At 35.3% G+C, this 22689-nt stretch overlaps 2 protein-coding genes across 2 annotated transcripts in view; both read left to right on the top strand.

Moving 5' to 3' along the window:
* Positions 1-1655, top strand: part of LOC123540091 (uncharacterized) — a 42795-nt gene extending 41140 nt beyond the window's left edge. Inside the window, exon 4 of the mRNA XM_053536331.1 lies at positions 1041-1655. Coding sequence (XP_053392306.1) covers positions 1041-1655 — 615 coding nt within the window. The remainder of the gene's footprint in view (positions 1-1040) is intronic.
* Positions 1626-21588, top strand: LOC128554989 (uncharacterized). Its single transcript, XM_053536332.1, has 5 exons — positions 1626-1911; positions 1996-2394; positions 2990-3247; positions 18921-18965; positions 21446-21588. The coding sequence occupies exons 1-5, from the start codon at positions 1782-1784 to the stop codon at positions 21586-21588; spliced, it is 975 nt and encodes a 324-aa protein (XP_053392307.1). The 5' UTR covers positions 1626-1781.
* The last annotated feature ends 1101 nt before the right edge of the window (positions 21589-22689 follow it).

Below are 22689 nucleotides of genomic sequence, written 5' to 3' on the forward strand. Positions count from 1 at the left end.
AAGAAAAAATCTGTTTTGTTTTTGTCATGGATTCACTGTATTATGTTCATCGAAATCGGCTGTTTTGTAAATGTGCATTTTGTATCATTTTAAAAGATGCTCAAGGTCGTAAAATAAATAAAATGTAAATGTTTGGTCGAATTGTGATGTGTATTTATAGCTAGAATCATACTTCCCAGGATGGGGTTAAGGATGAGTTCCGGAAAGCACTCACTCGTAAGTCATCCGATATATCCGGTCAAAATTTGGGCATCCAGGGGCAAGCGTGCGAAGTTTTAAAAATGCTCAAAATTAATATATCCGTTATATAAATAAATCCGTAATAGTTTTGAAAAATCGTAACAGATTTTAATAGAACGTAACAGTCCGGAAGAAAATCACTGTGATCAAAACATACGAGCTATTACTGCCTTATTCCGGTTCTAGTAAGGTTAACTAAGGTTCTGTTACGATTGCATTAGAGTTTATAACGCATCAAACTTGCAAAAGCCTTTTTTCTTTACATATCTGTAGCAATCTGGGGCTTGGAATCCGAAATTCATTCATATGCCCATCAGTGGCATTGCGATTCTAGTTTATAAATAGTATTCTACTGCAACAATATTTGAAACGTTATCTGAAGTATATTTTCCAGATTTGATATTCTTTTAGACAAAACATATTGTGAGTGTGATAAAGAGTCAAGAAATCAAATAGGTGAAAACTCCACAGGTCGCTCAACATGACAAGGCTCGGTTTGACTGAGCCTGTTCGTGACGGTAGTGGGTATTCATGCTACCGTCCACGCCCTTTAGACCCGGGATCATAAGAATGAAATTTGTATACATGTTAACATACTTGCAATAGAAATGTTTATGTAATTTCGTGTTGATTTTATTTCAGAAATGTCTTTTAAAATGGCTTCAAAAGAAAATGAATATTATATTAGAACCATACTGCTGCTTATTGAATGTGGTTCCTATATTTCAAAAAAAGTACTATATAGAGAAAATTCTGGTGACTTAAACAAGTTGCTCAAATGTTATGAACGTGAATTAAAGCACGAGCTGGACGAAAAGCAAATAGAAAAACTATTTCCACCCACTGGAAACACAATTGTGGACACATGGGACCTTCAAATGCTAATAATAGTAGTATTAAAACTGTTTCATAAATCTCTTGAAAAGGCAGATGTAAGACATTTACGAGTTTTACAATGGTTGCGGAATGAAGTTCAAGCTCACAGTCCTTCAGCAACACTTAATGTAGTTGAATACGAGGATATCAACGACCAGCTTACTGATGCATTAACAAATGTAGCCTCAGGCTTTGAAGAGAATGTGCAAGAAGAATGCAGACTTTATATCGACAAGTACACATCTGGGCCTCTAGATTTTATGTTCTCTAGACAGTGTCTAAAGCAATTACAGGATAATGATGTATTGTTTAAACAAGTTTTGGAGAAGATCGAAAAATCTACAAATGACATATGTGGTGCCTTAAATGCCACACAGAAGAATCTGTCGGACGATGTAAAGAAAATCAGTCAACAGATGATAGGTAAAGACTCTTTTTATTTTTTGTTTTGTTTAATGTCATATGGTAACTTAACAGCTTTGATATCGGTGTTGAAAACAAAACCCCAGGTAACCTTCCGTGTATTTTTGTCATCATGACACCGCGCACTTCAGACTCAAAATTGTAATTAAATAACTTCTTCAGCAATTATTGATTAATGTTTCAATTATTTGAAGTTGAAATCATTGTCAAATGAGTGTACATGAAACATTCCAAGAAACATAATGATTTCGACCAGTATTCAGCAACATAGGAATTGTTCTGATAGTTTTTTGTCTGTTTTAGATCTTGAAAAGAATTTGACAGAGCGACTGCAAGGACTGGATGCAGAGACCTGTAGGAAGAAAATCAAAGGTAATTTTAAATATTTTGTATTGTTCTGTTGTACTGGTATAATTACACATTACAGCTTACTGATCATCAAAACTTTCGTTTCAGTCATCGGTATAGATGTGGAGTTATCGCTAGGCGGACCAACAGAAGAATGGATCCGCCTGATGGAGAGGACACTGAATGATGTTTTTAATGCAGCATATAAAAAATCTGGAGGACAATTTGAAAACATCAAGAAAGGGGTAGAGAAATTACTTGAAGATATCAACCAAAACACAACAATCAGTTTCAAAGGCTCAAAAACGATGTGCATCATTCTTATGTTTGAATGCTCTACATACTCTGGGCTTTTGGATTTGCTCCAATATCTAACGAGTCAAAAATATCACCGTCGGCTTGGTGTTTTAGCAGAAACATTGTCGACACATTTTAATGTTGATATTCCAGTAATGGCTACTTCAAAAATCTTACCTGCATCCTTGCAAAATGCGTTAGATAATTTAGGTAAGTAGATATCAGATTCAAGTTTGTCTGTGTATCAAATTTAATTTCATTATTTAATTACTCAAAACATCATTCAATTAAAATGTAACTTAAAATATTAGTAATAATGTATAAGGTTTATGCTTTCAATTTATTTGAAACGTTTTTAAATTTTGATATTATCTCCATTTTTTCTCTTAATATTTTCGAGAACTGACTTTAATTTCTGATTGTCTTATTGTCAGACTAAATTACAAAATGTACTTTGTTTGTAAACGCAAAATGTTTGATTTCCATACCAAAGCGACCCTTTGAGCAATCGTTTAAATCTAACATTTCAGATATATATTTGAGGAGATGGTAGTACTAAGCTTTCTTGAAATTTTCAAATTCATTAACAAAAAAATAATAATATGCGATATATCGTGCTACGTTGTACGCTAAGTAGGTTTGGATGGTATAAATAAACACAAAAGATGAAACGAGGAGACTATGGTTTATTTAATATCATTGTAATATCTTTACTGTAAATAAAATATAATCTAATATAAAGTACACAATTAGACATCTATTGATAAAGTCATTAAAGAATGTTCAATTGACACAAATTCTACAGCAGAGTGTGAACAGAAAAAACAGAATGCTGAAAATTGTCACAGTCATCATGGTGATGAATATAAGAAGTCATTAAAGCTGGGGATAGAATGTTCATCTGTAGAAGACTTGGTATATACTTGGAAAATGTTTCAACAGGGTGGCGCTGCGCACTATCTGGACAATATAGCTGATACGCTTTCTGAATATTCTGGAAAGAAAATAACGTTGTCATCATCTTTAAATATGGAGGAATTCAAAACAGCTCTTGAAGATATAGGTGAGTTTAAACGTGTTAAAGACTCTTAGTAAAGAAGATTGTCGAATTCCGAACAATCCTTGAGCGTAACATTTAATCTAAGTTTTTTTTTTATAAAGTCTTTTGATGTCTGGAATTAAAATTTAATGCTGTAATAGCTGTTTCTTTTTTAAATGAATACTAATACAACAAAAAAGCATATTCTAGTATTACCCATACAGGGAAACTGTATAATATTATTTATCATTCAGTCATACCATGTCTTCTTACCAAAAATAGAAAAAATATCGGGATGTTATGTAATACAAAATTGCCGTTTAGCAATTACGCATATGTAGATATTTTCCCATTAAAAACCCTAAAAGCTAGAGTAAAGACTTATCCTAAGCCCTCTTTACACAAGGGAAACAGTCTGTCTATAAAGCAAAATTGTCTGGTGAACACCATTTTTCAGTCATAAAATCCTGTCCATGTTATATTATTACACTGGAAAAGTAGCTAGCTATGTTACCTGTTATACAGGGTATCACAGTCATGATCTAACAGTACCGAAAATGATTTATTTGATTTTCCAATATTGCTAGATCTTTTCCCATGCTTTGACGACTATAGATTGTTTCCTGTGCAGCAATTTAGCTTTCAAAACATATTTTACCTTGCAAAATTCTTTAACATTAAAAAAAATACGCCTGTTTATTTACAAATTTCGCCATTTTTGTCAGACTTTTCCTAGAGGATAAAATAGTTTGATATCTACATAATTTTTTATAGAAAATACTGACCATTACAGTAATTATGCATGAGGTTTTGCTACTTAGAGGTAAAAAGGGCATGGTTTGCATGAGATTCTATGCACAGATTACCTGAGTCTAACGAATGTTTTAGCTGAGTTATTGCCATCTTTTTTTTCCCAATAATTTAACTAGGACTTTTTTTCAGCTCAAATATCTCTTTTTAGCCCACCGTCATCTGATGGTGGGCTATTAAAATCACTCTGCGTCCGTGGTCCGTCCGTCATTCCGTCCGTCCGTTAACAATTTCTCGTTATCGCATCTCCTCAGAAACTACTGGGGGGATTTTGACCAAACTTTGTCAGAATGATGTATTAGTACCCTAGTTGTGTCCCTCTGAAAATCAGACTGGTTCAACAATTTATGAGTGAGTTATGGCCCTTTGTATATTTTACATAGATTTATATAGGGAAAAACTTTGAAAATCTTCTTGTCCAAAACCACACAGCCTAGGGCTTTGATATTTGATTTGAAGCATCATCTAGTGGTCCTCTACCAAGATGATTCAAATTATTTCTCTGGGGTCAAATATGGCCCCGCCCTGGGGGTCACATTGTTTATATAGACTTATATAGGGAAAAACTTTGAATAACCTCTTGTCCAAAACCACAGGGCCTAGGGCTTTGATATTTTGTATGTGACCTCATCTAGTGGTCTTCAACTAAGATTGTTCAAATTATACCCCTAGGGTCAAATATGGCCCCGCCCTGGGGGTCATATTATAGACTTATATAAGGAAAAACTTTGAAAATCCTCTAGTCCAAACCACTAAGCCTAAGGCTTTGATACTTGTAATGTAGCATCATTAGTGGTTCTCTACCAAGTTTGTTCAAATTATCCCCCTATAGTCAAAAATGGCCCCGCCCTGGGGGTCACATGGTTCATATAGACTTATATAGGGGAAAGCTTTTAAAATGTTCTTGTCAGTAACTACAACATTCAAATTTGGACCACATGTATATTTTTGAGTGGCGAGATGAACCTTGACATGAGTTGACCTTGATTTTGACCTAGTGACCTACTTTCACATTTCTGTAGCTACAGCCTTCAAATTTGGACCACATGTATATTTTTGAGTGACAAGATGAACCTTGACATGAGTTGACCTTGATTTTGACCTTGTGACCTACTTTCACATTTCTGTAGCTACAGCCTTCAAATTTGGACCACATGCATAGTTTTGTGCACTGGAAAAAACTTTGACCTTGATTTTGACCTACTTTCACATTTTTGAAGGTACAGGCGTCAAATTTGGACCATATGCATAGTTCCATGTTTCAAAATAAAATGTGACATTGATTTTGACCTAGTGACCTACTTTCACATTTCTCAAGCTACAGCCTTCAAGTTTGGACCACATGCATAGTTTTGTGTACCGGAAAAAACTTTGACCTTCACATTGACTTAGTGACCTCCTTTTACATTTTGGAAGGTACAAGCTTCAAATTTGGACCACATGCATAGTTTTGTATTCCAAAATAAAATTTGACATTGGTTTTGACCTAGTGACCTACTTTTACATTTCTCAAGCTACAGCCTTCAAATTTGGACCACTTGCATAGTTTTGTGTACCGAAATGAACTTTGACCTTTACATTGACCCAGTGACCTACTTTCACATTTTTAAGGCACAGGCTTCAAATTTGGACCACATGCATAGTTTTGTATTCTGATATAAAATTTGACCTTGATTTTGACCTAGTGACCTACTTTTACATTTCTCAAGCTATAGCCTTCGAACTTGGACCACATGCATAGTTTTGTGTACCGAAATGAACTTTGACCTTTGCATTGCCCTAGTGACCTACTTTCACATTTTTGAAGGTACAGGCTTCAAATTTGGACCACATGCATAGTTTTGTATTCCGAAATAGAATTTGACTAGTGACCTACTTTTACATTTCTCAAGCTACAGCCTTCAAATTTGGACCACTTGCATAGTTTTGTGAACCGAAATAAACTTTGACCTTTAAGATTGACCTAGTGACCTACTTTCACATTTCTGTAGCTACAGGCTTCAAATTTAGACCACATTCATAGGATTGTGTACCGAAACAAACTTTGACCTTGACATTGACCTAGTGACCTACTTTCACATTTCTCAAGCTACAGCTTTCGAATTTGGACCATATGCACAGTGTTGTGTACGGAAATGAAATTTGACATTGAGCTAGTCAATAAGTCCTGAAATTTGGAACACTCAAAAATGGCACATTGGTGGGCGCCTGGATCACTCTGTGATCTCTTGTTGAGAACATGATAGTTCAAATATTTTTTCCAGACTTTTTTTAAAGTCGTTACTCCTAAGATGCTCAAAGAGACAGTACTTACTTGAAGTTTATATTTTTAGTTTCAATTTCTACCCGAAAAATCACAGTAACAATTATCTAAAGCTTTATCTAAATACAATCAATGAAATATAAAAAAAAAACTTTAATGGATTATTCCGTGTCCTGCGATCAGGTTGTCAGCTTTCTTGCATAAAGACTTAAATGGCTTATTCCGTGTTTTATGACGAGGTTCTCAGCTTTCCCGCATTAAAACTTAAATAAGCTATTCAGTGTTCTGCGACAAGGTTGTTAGCTTTCCCGCATAGAAACTTAAATGGTTTATTCCGTGTCATTCGATCAGGCTTTCGGGTTTCTTTTATAAAAAAGTCTTATTTTGTGTTTTCTGCGACCAAGTTGTAAGCTTTCCCGCATAAAATATGTAATGAATTATTCCGTGTTCTGCAACAAATTGAATGCTATCGGCTTTCCTCCATGAAAGTTTGAATGGCTTATTTCGTGTTTTGCATTAAACTAAATGGCTTATTCCGTGTTCTGGGGCCTCCGTGGCCGAGTGGTTATAGTCGTTGACTTCAAACCATTTGCCCCTTATCGATGTGGGTTCGAAACCTCATTTGAGGCGTAGAATTCTTCACGTGGCTTACGGAAGGTCGGTGGTTCTACCCAGGTGCCCGCTCATTAAAGCTGGAAAGTCGCCATATGACCTAAAATTGTGCCGGTGCGACGTTAAACCCAACAAAATAAATAAATAAAATAAATATTCCGTGTTCTGCAAACAGATCCTCAGCTTTCCTGCGTAAAAAATTAAATGGCTTATTCCGTGTTCTGCGACCAGGTTATAACCTTTCTTGAATAACAGATTAAATGGCCTATTCCGTGTTCTGCTACCAAGTTTTCAGCTTTCCCGCATAAAAACTGAAATGGCTTATTCCGTGTACTGCGTCAAGGCTGGCAGCTTTCCCGCATAGACACTTAATAAGTTTATTCCATGTCCTGCGACCAGGTTGTCAGCTTTCCGGCATGGAAACCTAAATAGCTTATTCCTTGATATGCGACATGGTTGTCAGTATTCCCCGCATATTAACAAGTGGTTTTTTCTGTGCTCTGCTGGCAGGTTGTCAGCTTTTCCGCATAGCAATTTGAATTGCTTATTCCGTTTTCTGCGACAAGATTCTCGGTTTTGCCGCATAAAAGCGTAAATGGCTTACTCCGTGTCCTGCCTCCAGGCTGTCAGATTTGTCGCATAAAAACTTAAATGGCTTATTCCGTGATCTGCGACCAGGCCCCAATTTCACGAAAAAACATAAGTAATTACCTAGTTAAGTATGTTATTGCAAAGGACTTCGGACACTTTCCATATGAATTTGCCTACTCCAAGAGTAAAAAAATAAACTACTAAGAAATAAGTATTTAATTACATATGTCATCAAAATACATATTTGCGATTATTTATTAATGCCAAATTTTCAATATTTGTTTAATAGAACAGAGATTTTTGTTCTAAATAGAATTACATACCCTGTTATATAGATATAAAAAGTGTTTTTCTTTATACAACATTGTTCCCACCCGTGCATCAAAACCATATTTGGCCAGCATATGTAGATATTAATTATACACATTTTCTGTGACTATTGTGTTGATGCAAGGTGTGGAACAGTACTTTTAAACCAAAAAATATAACTACAGGATGTTCCCAAATGTAAAGTAACCAATATTTTTGATATTCATTTTAATAAATTGATAGTCACATATTTTTTACATCTGTTTGTAACTCAAATACTTTACAAATGTTTGAAAGGATACACATATGCATTTTATACATGTAAAATAGTGAAAGAAGCAAATACTGCAAATTTATTATTATTCGTCGGATTAAATTTTTATTGGCTTATCCTGGTTGTTTGTTGCAGTAGATTGACAGATATGTGCTTTAGCATACTTGCAACACACCTGGTAATCTTCTGCATGCCCCCCACCCCCACCCCACTCACGACGCGCACGCCACTAGCGATGAGGTTGTAGTTTGTTTTCCATTTTTTATTTTTTTGTATTTCTTACATATTTTTCATTTCTGATTGATATGCCTGTGATGCATAGGTCAAGAAAGTACGTAGCTTCATGGCAGGTCATATTAGTGACGGTTTCACATTCAGTGTGATGCAACAAAAGTAATGTGTCAAGTCGCTTTCCATGCAGATGGCATATATAAATATGGCTAGACGCGAAAACGAACTAAACGATCCAGCCGAATTTCAGGTGGATTTTTATAAAGCGACCTGGATACATTTTTATTACATGTTTAAGCCAAATGAGCCGTGCCATGAGAAAACCATCGTAGTGGCTTTGCAACCAGCATAGTTCCAGAATAGCATGCGTAACTGCGCAGTCTGGTCAGGATCTATGCTGTTCGCTTTCAAAACCTACCATTAGCGAATAGCATGGATTCTGACTAGTCTGCGCAGATGCGTAGGCTGGTCTGGATCCATGCTGGGCGTAATTGGACTATGCTGGTTTTCTCATGGCACGGCTCATTTGGCTTAAACATGTAATAAAAATGTATCCAGGTCGCTGCATAAAAATCCGCCTGAAACTCGGCTGGACCTTTTAGTTTTTTTCTTGCCTAGCAGTATTTATATATGCCAGCTGTTGGTTTTCTCATGGCGCGGCTCAAATGTTGTCTGTGCCACTGGTACTTATCCCAAACAAGAACCAACCCTACCGCCTTGATACGATGATTGCCTTTTCTTAGTATTAATGTTATGCAGCACACAACTATCTGCCATCACTTATAAAAGAACTATACAGACATGTACTTAAATAACTACCTAAACCACTGTAATAAAACTGACCGGTCACTTATACATGTATACCTATTTACACATGTAGTAATGCAGCAATAAGTTTACATTACGAACAGTGTATAGATAAATCAAGTACAGGTTGTTTGCAAAAATATCGTTCTATTTTTTATTTATTTACAGGATTTTAATCTTAAAATGTTACTTTTTCCTGAAATAAAATGATTTTGTCACTTTATTCGACTGGAATTCATATATTTAAAACTTCCGTAAAGTGATGACACTATATTTTTACAGAAATTAAACATTTTTTTCCAAGTAAATATACCCTGGTCTAGATAAAATAAGAAAAACATCTTGATAGGAACAGGTACAAACCAGTTTCTGCTGTAATAAGTTAACTAACACATTGGTTTATCATTGACTCGAAACGATTTGGATATTGTTTAAATACTTATTGGGAATTTTGCCTTCAAAATGTAGGCTAGAAGCATATGATAGTGTCCGAAGTCCTTCATGCTATTGCTTAAGTTATTGTTATTATATGTTGATTTTTTTCTATACCAAAGAATATTTAGCTAAATTGAACTATGGTTAGCAGTATTTGTCTGCAATACTTATTTCAAATGTGATTTTTCTATTTAAGCATAATATAACGAACTTAAGTATTTGCTTTAGTAAATTTCTTATTTTTATACTTCATTTTCTGCAAAATTTAGAATTGTTGTGCATTGATCTATTATATAGTCATGTATGTGTCTGATATAGATGAAATGTATGGGTCTGATATAGATAAAACAATCAAAATTGAAGACGCATAAAGGGCAGATAGAAGCATTTGAAATCACAGACTTAGCTAAGCAATTACTTAAGTTTTTCGTGAAATTGGGGCCTGGTTTTCAGCTAAATCTTAAATTGCTTGTTCCGTGTTTTGCGACCAGGTTTACAGCTTTCCCGCATAAAACTTAAATGACTTATTCCGTGTTCTGCGACCAGGCTATCATCTTTCCCGCCGAAAAACTTAAATGGCTTATTCCGTATTTTGCAAGTAAGTAACTTTCCGCGACCAGGTTGTCAGGTTTCTCGCATTAAAATTAAAATTTCTTATTCCGTGTTCTGCAACCAGGTTGTCAGCTTTCCTGCATAAACCAATTAGTGACTTATTCTATGTTCTGCTGCCAGGTTGTCGGCTTTTCCGCATTTAAACTTAAAAGACTTATATAGTGTTTTTCGACCAGGTCGTCAGCTTTCCCGCATAAAAACTTAAATGGGTTATTCCGTATTCTGCGACCAGGTTTTCAGCTTTGCTGCATAAAAACTTTAAACGTCTTATTCTTTGATCTGCGATATGGTTCTCAGCTTTCCCGCATAAAACCTCAAATGGCTTATTCCGTGTTCTGCGACCAGATTTTAAACTTTCCCGCATACAAACTTAGATGAAGCCCGCCCGCTTAGCTCAGTAGGTAAGAGCGTTGGTCTACGGACCGCTGGGTCGCGAGTTCGATCCTCGGGCAGGGCGTATGTTCTCCGTGACTATTTGATAAACGACATTGTGTCTGAAATCATTAGTCCTCCACCTCTGATAATTCATGTGGGGAAGTTGGCAGTTACTTGCGGAGAACAGGTTTGTACTGGTACAGAATCCAGGAACACTGGTTAGGTTAACTGCCCGCCGTTACATGACTGAAATACTGTTAAAAACGGCGTTAAACCTAAAACAAACAAACAAACAAACAAACTTAGATGACTTCTCTGTTATGCGACCAGGGTATCAACTTTCCCGCATAAAGTCTTACATTGCTTATTTCGTGTTCTGCGACAGAGTTGTCATGTTTTCCGCATAAAAACTTAAATGGTTCATTCCGTGTTCTGCGACATGTTGTCAGCTTTCCTGCATTAAAACTTAAATGTCTCGTTCCGTGTTCTGTTGCCAGGATGTCAGTTTCCCCGCATAAAAAAAAATCTTTAAAGTTTATTCAGTGTTTTGCGACCAGGTAATCAGCTTTCCTGAATAAAGCCTTAGTGGCTTATTCCGTGCCTTGCCACCGGGTTATCAGGTTTCCTGCAGCGAAACTTAAATGGCTTTTTTCGTGTTCTGAGGCCAAGTTGTCAGCTTTCCCGCATAAAATCTTTAATTGCTTATTCAGTGTTCTGCGGCCAGGTTGTCAGCTTTCCTGCATTGAAACTTAAATGTCTCGTTCCGTGTTCTGTTGCCAGGATGTCAGTTTCCCCGCATAAAAAAAAATCTTTAAAGTTTATTCAGTGTTTTGCGACCAGGTAATCAGCTTTCCTGAATAAAGCCTTAGTGGCTTATTCCGTGCCTTGCCACCGGGTTATCAGGTTTCCTGCAGCGAAACTTAAATGGCTTTTTTCGTGTTCTGAGGCCAAGTTGTCAGCTTTCCTACATAAAAACTTAAATGGCTCATTTCCTGTTCTGCGACCAAGTTGTCATGTTTTCCGCATATATAAACTTAAATGGCTTATTCCGTTTTCTGCGACCAGGATGTCGGCTTTCCCGCATAAAAACTTATATGTCTCATCCCGTGTTTTGTTCCCAGGTTGTCAGCTTTCCCACATAAAAACTTTAATTAATTCTTCCATGTTCTGCGACCAGGTTGTCAGCTTTCAGGCATTAAAACTTGAATGGTTCATTCCGTTTTTGCGACCATGTTGTCAGCTTTCCCGCATAAAACATTAAATGACTTATTCCGTGTTCCGCAACCAGGTTAACAGCTTTTCTGCATAAAGCCTCAAATGGCTTATTACATATTTTGCGACCAGGTTGTCAGCTTTCCTGTGTAAAAATTATTATCAATTGAAATAATTTGAATCGAGAAATATACTATGACGAACAAATTGCGGCTACAACTTCCATCCTGTTTTAAGCAAAGATTTTAAAATTCACACCCGATATACAAGTATATACATTGTTAGTAATTCATCACAAAAACCAGGGACGTCAAAATTCAAAGAAGAATTCTGTGGTGGAAGATAACATGCACAGGGATAAATGTTAACATTTTCCCTTTTATGCGACATCTTAAGCCGAAGAATACCTTCGAAATCATCGTTTGCTACAGAAATATAAAAATATAACAAATAGACTGTTTAGCTAACTTAAAGAACCCCTCTCCTTCAAAACCATTTCTGGCATTGACATGTAATCTAACTCTATTTAAACCAAACCAATTAAAACCCTCTATAAATAGAATATCACTATTGACAAGATGTGGTTCGTCTACACTTAAAACGTCAAAAACTATTATCTAAAACACAACTAGTTCTTAAATATGATTGTCTGAACATTAACCAAAGTTCCATCCACGTACATTCTGAAACCCGGCATGGAGTTAAAAGGAATTTAGAACTGTTCTGTCTATCATTTCCCGCCTGTCTATAATTATTGTAGCGGTTTCGGTTGTCTCTCCGAGATCTGTTAGTTGGGCTGTTTCGATCGTTCCTACTTTCTCGCGCTTCATGTCTATTACGACCAACACGAGAGTGATCGTCTCTATAACTGTTATGACGTCTGTCATAACTACCTTGGTGATAGTTATTATCGTGTGAGGAATCACAGACCCTGTCATTTTTATCACGAATAGATCCAGGCTCTGAACACGAATCCCTCCAAACTCCTACCAACACGACCGCCTTTCATCACTAGGTCTCAGCAACCCTTAGCATTAAGAATAGCCTTGAAATTGCCATCCTGAATACGGTCAGTCTGTGGTTTGTCATTATCAATAAACACAATTTTAAATTGTGGGTTTGATTTCAATGTAGACTTTTTCGTTATCACTTTTCTCTTATCTTCAAAGCTTTTCATCTTGACAATCACTATACCCGATTTAACGTCTGGGTTTGACATTTTGTGTTCTGCACTAAGTCTATCACATGCAACAAAATGCACTTTTAAATAATTTTTGAACATTTTATTAACTTTATGCGCTGTATTTTCATTCGCGGATTCAGGCAAATTTCTAATGACAATATCAATCTCACATCCTTAGTCCGACTGCTGGTGGTGTCTTCCGAGACAAGCAATTTTGCATTCACCATGTTGATGTTCGATTTGATTTCTTTGCGGATATTCTCTTCCATGTCAACAACACGACTATCTACATCTTCACTGATATTGTTCTTTTCTTTGCTGAAACGTTTATCTAGAACTGTGCGATTTTGTTAGCAATTTCCTGATTGAGCTTACTTTCAAGCTTTTTCACCCCCTTCTCATTAAGAGAGTTAAATAACATATACATGCCAGAGTGTAACTTAGATATCAAATGTTCTACAGAATGGATATCTGTTGAAGACACCACTACACTGCTGGACGAGCCAGGATTATCAGGTTCAGAATATAATGTATTGATTTGCTTTAGCAGTACCCTAGGTTTCTTTACCGTAGAATCCAGTGAAGTATCTGAATGATGGTGCTTTGGACTAGAGTTTACTGGTGTATCTGCCCTCGAGATTTTTTGGGATGATATCACAGATTCAACATATTAAGCAGAAACAACTCAAAATTCAAAATAGAAGTTTCTTTATTTATATAGCTCGCCATACTGGCCTACCATATGTCACCGAAGTCTTTTGGTTGTATCTATGTTATTGTATAATGCAAAAACTATCAGGTATCAGGTACAAAAGTAAGTTAGTAATCAATGTGTCACCTCTGAAAATGTCCAAATAGAAATATCCAGGTAGAGTCGTTTGAATATCATCATGTAAATTGTTTTCATCAAGTCACGTTTACTTTTCGACTGACAGAATACTCAAATAACGCATTGTCTCTAACTTCAACCCCATTTGTTATATAAAAGTTTATTAAAGGTTCCAATTCCATTGTTTTATGTCAGTGCCCAATTTTATAATTTCTTAAAAATGACTTTACTTATAAATATCTAATACCTTAAAAATAATTTCCTATCGCAGCCTTTCTGACCCAATCAATAAGTCAAAAGAACCAGTGACTCGTCCATTGCTTAATTAATTGTTAATTGCAATGCGTATTGCAGTTAAATAAACACGTGCTGTATATCAACAAACAATTAATCAAGGTGTGTTAATCCAATCCAAAGTAATAAGTTGTTTGTAATAGTAATTAAATGGAAATATGGAGAGAAACAATATTATTTCAAAGAAACGGAAATTGATTTTATATGAAATATATTATTTTTCTAAGTATTTTACTAAAATTACCTCCTCCCATACCCCCCGCCCCCACATATCACGTTTGTCAGATTGTTTTTCTATTACTGATATAATGAAGATGGTGATGGTATCATTCTATGAGTGGCATAATAAATATCTGTACTTGGTTGAAACCAGTCAAAATGAGATACATATCGTCAAATTCCCCCAAAAATCGCTTTCATTAAAGTTATTTTCGTAATAAAATTCATCGAAATCGGCGAATAGTCGAAATATCATTCATTTGTTTTGGTTTATAGCCGTGTACTAAAGTAGTCTTTAAGATGATTAAAAAACCTTTAAAGAATGGAATAAAAGTATGACATACGTGCATATATTAAGGCTATTTTCGTATTGAAAATCAGAGTTATTAGTTTATAAATAGCGTAAATTTCGATATTTAAGACATTTTTTTTTTCGTATAGAGGCCTGTTCTTTTTAGTCTTGAAGATAATTTAAAATGTTTTTAAGAAAAAAAAACAGGTATAAAAGTTGCTGCTTATATTCGCATTTATCACGGTTATTTTCGTAATTAAAATCAACAAATAAATTATTTCGTTATTATAAGAAAAACAATCACTTCTTTTTTTGCATGAAGGCTTGTTCTGTTCAAGACTTTAGAAAGTAAAAAAGATATATTTAAAAAGTAAATTACTATCAAAAAAAGATTATGGATTATCTTCGTAAAGAAATGCTATTTTCGGGAAAGTAACTTCATTTTCGCACTTTAGGCCTACCGACTATACCACCCGTTTTATATTTCAGCTTCCATTTTTAACCGTGACACGGTGATTGAGATAATCGATGACAATATGCAAATTTAAGTCAAATTTACAAATGATAGAGTAAAAACAAATGAAGAATATATACAGCGGCTGAAGCCGTTTAAAGCTGACAGAACAAACTGTATTTGTATGGCTTGTGACAAAATTTTTAAAATATCATAAATCGGGAGAGAGTGCGCTTAAAAAGACACAGGAGAAGTGGCATCAGCAAAAAAAGTTATGAAACCATTGTTTATTGTTTTTTTGTGTTGTTACTTTATGTTTTATGTAGCAGCCTACAGACATGTATTTTGCCTGACAAGTGAGGAGTATTTGCTGAAACCATTTTGAATGTTGTTTTACTTTTGCATTACTTGATGAACACAACATACATGCGCGTATCCAGTCAATTTTCCCACAGGGAGTACGACCGGCCCCTTAATATAACAAACATGTTTCTTTATACACTGAATAATCTGACGTGTTTTACGTGAATGTTAGCCGTTTACATAAACAGGGTTTTCAATTAGGTTTTTATTGTATAGGCTGAAACAGAAAATTAGACGACGAGGGCATATCGCTTCATTTCCTGCATTCTGTGGTAATTTAGGAGCATTTAAAACAACTTTTCCAATGCAGTATTATAAACAATATACCCTTTATTTTTATGAGGTGTAAACTTCACCTGTCGAATTTGGGAAAATCCGTAAACTAATAAAAGTTTTATGAAAGGTAAATTCTTCTGTTTCTGTTAAGGTCCGGACCCCCTCCCCGCCCTCCCCCCTTCAGATCATCGCATAATATATGTCATTCTGATAAGGTCTAGCTTGAAAAAAAATGTAAAATGTCATTGAAAAGAACTTGAATTTTGTCTCAGATGTTCTGTATAAACCATGTTTAAATGTTGTTAGAGTGCATTTACCCTAACTAACATATTCAATAACATTGATGAAAATCATTTCAGTTTTTTTTTCTTAAGCTGAACACTCTCATCACTTAGAAATTGATAAAGGCACAAGGACGAAATTAAATGCTTGGTTTTAACATGTCACGCATGTTTCTTTTGCGCTTAAGACGTAATAAATAAAGCTATATTTTATCAAATAATTAAACATGTGCAGATGTTTGAATACTTAATAAATAAGTTACGAGTGCGTAGCATGAGTAATTCAATATTTGCATCAGAACAACTACCCATATTTTATTAAACGCAAGTTTACTGTAACATATTTATTATTTATTTCGATTCTTGCCTCGCACATTCTTCGCATTTTACAGCACTACAATATATAAGTGAGATATTAAAGAAAAAAAATCAACGAAATGCCTTTCAAACATACTGGATCCCGGAAGGATACAAGAACATAAATATAAAAATATAGAGTATGAGAAAATATATGTTCAAACAGTGTCAAAGTTTAATTATAAACCCGAGCGCTTTCGGCTTTTTAAAAATTTTTTTTTCAAGGGTAGCATAAATCAAAACAATACAATAACGGCGTAAATCCCGCCTGCATGTTGATAATAAACGCTAAATGAACATACGATAAACAGACTTCCTAAGATCAGATAATTGATAACAGATGTCGGGCCCATCTGTTACGGTCATTGAAGAGTTATCTAAAATAGCACCAAATGATTTGTTACCCCAAATACTCTGCTAGGAGAGCAACATGTGGTATTTTCTGAAAGCAGAAAATAGCCGTTTTATAAAAATAGAGCGTTTTTGATTGGTTCTCTGTATTTTTAGCCCACCATCATCAGATGGTGGGCTATTCAAATCACTCTGCGTCCGTGGTCCGTCGTCCTTTCGTCCGTCATTCCGTCCGTCCGTGCCCGCGAAATGATGGTTAAGTGACTGCATAACGGTACTTTCTCTTTGATGTCATTCATTCCGTTCTGTTTATGTGACCTTTTTCTTTTTATGTGACTGTTAGAACAATAGAGAGACCAATGGGGGTGTCACATAAATACCGTTTCGTTAGAATGTCCGTCCGTCCGTCCGTCCGTCCTTCCGTTTACAATTTCTCGTTATCGCATCTTCTCAGAAACTACCAGGGGGATTTTGACCAAACTTTGTCAGAATGATGTTTGGGTTTCCCTAGTTGTGTCCCCCTGAAAACCAGTCTGGTTTCAACAATTTTTGAATGAGTTAGGGCCCCTTTTGTTTATTTCTATAATTTACATAGATTTTATAGGGAAAAACTTTGAAAATCTTCTTGCCCAAAAACCACAGAGCCTAGGGCTTTGATATTTGGTATAAAACATCATCTAGTGATCCTCTACCAAGATGATTCAAATTATTTCCCTTGGGTCTAATATGGCCCCGCCCCTGGGGTCATATGATTTATATAGACTTATATAGGGAAAAACTTTGAAAAACCTCTTGTTCAAAACCACAAGGCCTAGGGCTTTGATATTTTGTATGTGACATCATCTAGTGGTCTTCTACTAAAATTGTTCAAATTAACCCCCTAGGGTCAAATATGGCCTCGCCCCGGGGGTCACATGGTTTACATAGACTTATATAGGGAAAAACTTTGAAAACCTTCTGGTCAAAACCACAAAGACTAGGGCTTTGGCATTTGTAATGTAGCATCATCTAGTGGTTCTCTACCAAGTTTGTTCAAATTATCCCCCTAGGGTCAAATATGGCCCCGCCCTCGGGGTCACATGTTTCATATAGACTTGTATAGGGAAAAGCTTATAAAATCTTGTCAATAACCTACAACATTCAGATTTGGACCACATGTATGGTTATGAGTGGCAAGATGAACCTTGACATGAGTTGACGTTGATTTTGACCTAGTGACCCACTTTCACATTTCTGTAGCTACAGCCCTCAAATTTGGACCACATGCATAGTTTTGTGCACTGAAATAAGATTTGACCTTGATTTTGACCTAGTGACCTACTTTCACATTTCTCAAGCTACAGCCTTCAAATTTGGACCACATGCATAGTTTTGTGTACCGAAATAAACCTTGACGTTTACCTAGTGACCGATTTTCACATTTTTGAAGGTACAGGCTTCAAATTTGGACCACATGCATAGTTCTGTGTTCCGAAATAAAATTTGACCTTAATTTTGACCTACTTTCACATTTCTCGAGCTACAGCCTTCAAATTTGGACAACTTGCATAGTTTCTTGTACCGAAATGAACTTTGACCTTAAGATTGACCTAGTGACCTACTTTCACATTTCTGTAACTACAGGCTTCAAATTTAGCCCACATGCATAGGAATCATCACGAAACAAACTTTGACCTTGACATTGACCTAGTGACCAACTTTCATATTTCTCAAGCTACAGCCTTTAAATTTGGACCACATGCATAGTTTTGTGTACCGAAATGAACTTTGACCTTAAGATTGACCTAGTGACCTACTTTCAAATTTCTCAAACTACAGCCTTCAAACTTGATGCACATGCATAGTTTTGTGTACAAAGAACTTTGTCCTTGAAATTGTTCTAGTGACCTACTGTCACATTTCTCAAGCTATAACTTTCGAATTTGGACCACATGCACAGTGAGGTGTACGGAAATGAAATTTGACATTGAGCTAGTCATTAAGTCTTGAAATTTGGAACACTCAAAAATGGCACATTGGTGGGCGCCAAGATCACTCTGTGATCTCTTGTTCCTGAGGATTTTGTATGTTGGTTTTGTGTTTAACGCCGTTTTTCGACAGAGAAAGCAGCGGAGAAAAAAAATCTATGTTATGGTCGAGGTTAACTAAAAACTATGTCCGATTGCCTGAAGTGATAAAAGAGATTTATAGATCTGCTTAATATATATCCTTTTTTCCTACTTTTGTTTGCATGCTAATGTTACACGTCGGCTTTTTTTTCATTTTAGATACAAACCAAGCAGAAAGAGATGAATATATTCGACAAAAAGAACGTAAGTTTCAATGTTGTTCTGTTCACAGATTGCGTTTTCCTTTCATATAGTACATTGCACTGAAACATGTAGATAAACTTGAGGACATACACAAATGCCTGATTACATAATCAGAAATTCATTAAAGAGTTCTCACTATTAGTGACAACTGCCCCCAGAAGAGTGCCGAAGAATGCTACAGTTAAGCAAAATATGCCAGAATAGTTTAGGTATAAAATTTAAGTATGGCACTTGAAAGTTCTCCATGTATTAAAAAGATACACATGTAGACCGGACACAACAAAATGCAGACATCAAATTGTGAACTTGACCTGACAGACCAAGATCACAGGCACTACACACCGTTGGGCTTAGGCAAACATTTAAAAAATCATTTCAAAATAATTCCATGGTTAAAAGAGATATGAAGCAGAAAGGAAAAATAATTTAGATAATGACACTGGTTTTGACCCGAGAGAACCTGGGTCATTGACATGACACACTGGGATTAGATAAATATTTGCGCAGACGTACGGCAAAATCCCTCAATGTGCCAAAAAGATATGGACAGACACGAAAAATAATTACACATTTTGTGACAGTGATCGGACCTGAGAGACACAGTTAAAAGCGCAACAGACCTTCTCAATATGGTTAACATTTGTGTCAAATTATTTTCAAATCTCTTAATAAGTGGTGGAGTGATGGACTAGACAAGAAAGAGACCATGTTAATCTTTGACCTCTACGTGTGATCTTGACCTTGGAGAAAAGGGTCTGGGTCTTGCGCATGACTTGTCATCTCAATCTAGGGAACATTTATCCCTAGTAATTTTAACATCCCTTCATCATTTGCAGCGTGACTGACAAGACAAGACACATACCATGTTAACCTTTAACCTCTTGAGTGTGACCTTGTCCTTAGAGCTAAGTGTCTGAATCTTGCGCATGACACGTCATCTAATTAAGGGGTTCATTTATATTAAGTTATTTCAAAATTAATTATGAATGGCAGAGTTATGAACCGGATACGAAACAAACCCTGTTAACCTTGACCAAGACATTAGAGCTAGGGTTCAGGGTCTTCCGCATGACACATTGTCTCATTATGGTGAACATTGAAGCCAAGTTATTTCAAAATCCCTTCATGGAGGGCAGAGTTATTGACCATATACTAAGAAACATACCCTGTTAACATCTTACCTCTAAGTGTAATTTCGACCTTCGAGCTAGGGGTTTGGGTCTTGCGTATGACACACTGTCTCATTATGTTAAATATTTAATTTATTTCAAAATCCCTTCATGGAGGGCAGAGTTATGAACCAGACACGAAACAGACCCTGTTAACTTTTGACCTCTAAGTGTGACTTTCGCCTTCAAGCTAGGGTTCTGGGTTTGCGCATGACATGTTGTCTTATTATTGCTAATATTTATGCAAAGTTATTTCAAAATCACTTTATGGATGGCAGAGTTACAGCCCGAACGAAAGTTTGCGCGAACGCACTCAAGAGGACGGACAGACAGAGCTAATGTGATACATCCACCTTCAAGGGGTATAAAAATATATGCTAATTAAACGGATCAACGAACCTCTATATCTGAAGCAAAGTTTCTTAGAAGAGGTCAGTATAAAGGATGTAACTATTCATTCACAAACACGCCTGTTTAAATTAGTTCTTATAATTTATTGATAAGTTATCGTAACAATGTTATTTAAGATAAATGAGAACGGTTACAAACAAACATGAACTTGACAAACAAAGTTTCACTGACAACATGCGGTCCAATGTGAATGGTTACAAACAAACATGAACTTGACAAACAATCAAAGTTTCACTGACAACATGTGATCCAATGAGAACGTGTACAAACAAACATGAATTTGACAAACAATCAAAATGTCACTGACAACATGTGATCCGATGAAAACGGTTACAACAAACATGAACTTGACAAGCAGTCAAAATCTCACTGACAGCATGCGATCCAAACCCGTTATCTGTATTTTTCGTGTAATTTTGAATGTACAGTACATGTCAAATGATTTTGACAAGCTGAAAATGTTTCTATATACATGGATTTGATGTTAGAAGTGATAAACTACTAGAGTATTGTAGCATATTAATCCACATCTTATATCCCTGAATATATATGAGTAGTGATTTTGTGTATCATATACAACAGAATATGATTAGCCAAACATTACTAGAGAATATATATCTATATGCAGAAATTGTTAAAAATATATTTGTCCTGAAATCTGGCACAATTGCCACATGTGCCACTACATGCCATGCTTTTACATTCTGACTTAAAAACGCAAAGTCAGCTAATGTTTTATTCAGACAAAAAGTTCCTTTTTTTTTTTTCAAGAAATCTTGCGGATGTGGTGTTTTTTTTTTTGTTTTTTTTTTCTTTTCAAGCTTATATGCAACAAAAATCACAAATAGTTTTGCTCAGTATAATGTCTGAAATAGATTAAATGGAGCATTCTATTTCTAGCATTTCAAAATTTATCGGATCTGTTCAGTACCTACCCAATTCTGGTGTCTAAATTTGTTATGATTGTGGAGTCCGACTCAGACTTGCGGGAAAAACGTTATTCAGATCCAGAAGCTGTAGATAATGATAATGTTTTCTACTGATAATCTAGAAACAGTAATCAGTTTACTAAAACATCGTTGTCAATGCTCATCACGTTGGTATTGCATTTTGAAAAAAAACATAGACTGAGCATCATACAGTCATTCGCTAGATAACATTTTGAGTCGAAGTCAGAGAAATACAACAGTTACTTATAATTGTAACGTAGCACCTCCACTGATTCAGGTGTGACAAACAAATAAAAAGTTAATAAATTTTCATTTCAATTTTAATCGATCGTATAGTGTTGTTGTTTTTTTATTAATTTAATATTTATCCATTGTCATAATTGTAAAACATACTATGAAAATACAATACAATACAATACAATACAAACAACACAACAATACAATACAATACAATACAATACAATACAATACAAAAGTTTATTCAGCATAAAACATACCACATATGCTTATTTGCCCATAAAAATTAATGTTCAATGATAAACATATTTTAAAAGAAATATAATTGGGAGAGAATTGTAGCAGGTTACCTAACGATTCTCGAAATGCAAAAATTAATAAGTGAGATAAGTTTTACAAAAGTAATATCGGAAGAGCGTTATAATTTTTTTTAACTAACAATTGTTGAATTGACGAATTAACAAAAGCGTTATTGTACATCATATTTCATAAATTCTTCAGACGAATGTAGATAGGGACTAAGAATACGGTTTTTTTGTTGCAAAATATATAACTTCGCTAAGTTTAAGATAACATTTTTTGATTTTGATGACATCAATTTTTCAAATGTAATGATACTTGGCCAATGGCAATAATATTTCTTAAAATATTTGCTTCTTAAGTCACGGTTCATCGGGCATACTAATAATAAGTGGTACTCGTTTTCTATAGTATCATATTACACGATTTACAGAGTCTCTGTTCTCGCGGAGTATCATTGTATTTTCCAGTTTCTATCAAATAGATTATGTGATGAAGTTCTAAATCTTGATAAAGCAAATCTATATTTGTAATCAGTATGTACTTTCAAATATTCTTCTAGCTCAAATTCAAATTTAAAGACACGATATGACTGTAACCGATTAGAGTTGTTAATATCAGAATACCATTTTTGTAAAAAGTTTAAAGGAATTTCAG

Source organism: Mercenaria mercenaria, unplaced genomic scaffold, assembly GCF_021730395.1.
Source record: "Mercenaria mercenaria strain notata unplaced genomic scaffold, MADL_Memer_1 contig_921, whole genome shotgun sequence".
NCBI lineage: Eukaryota > Metazoa > Mollusca > Bivalvia > Venerida > Veneridae > Mercenaria > Mercenaria mercenaria.

Bases quoted from the DNA above. Each gene is read 5' to 3' on its own strand.
- LOC128554989 (XM_053536332.1), top strand. From the start codon at position 1,782: ATGATTTCGACCAGTATTCAGCAACATAGGAATTGTTCTGATAGTTTT. The intron at 1,912-1,995 runs GTAATTTTAAAT...CTTTCGTTTCAG, and splicing joins CTGTAGGAAGAAAATCAAAG to TCATCGGTATAGATGTGGAG. The intron at 18,966-21,445 runs GTAAGTTTCAAT...TTCTATTTCTAG, and splicing joins ATATATTCGACAAAAAGAAC to CATTTCAAAATTTATCGGAT.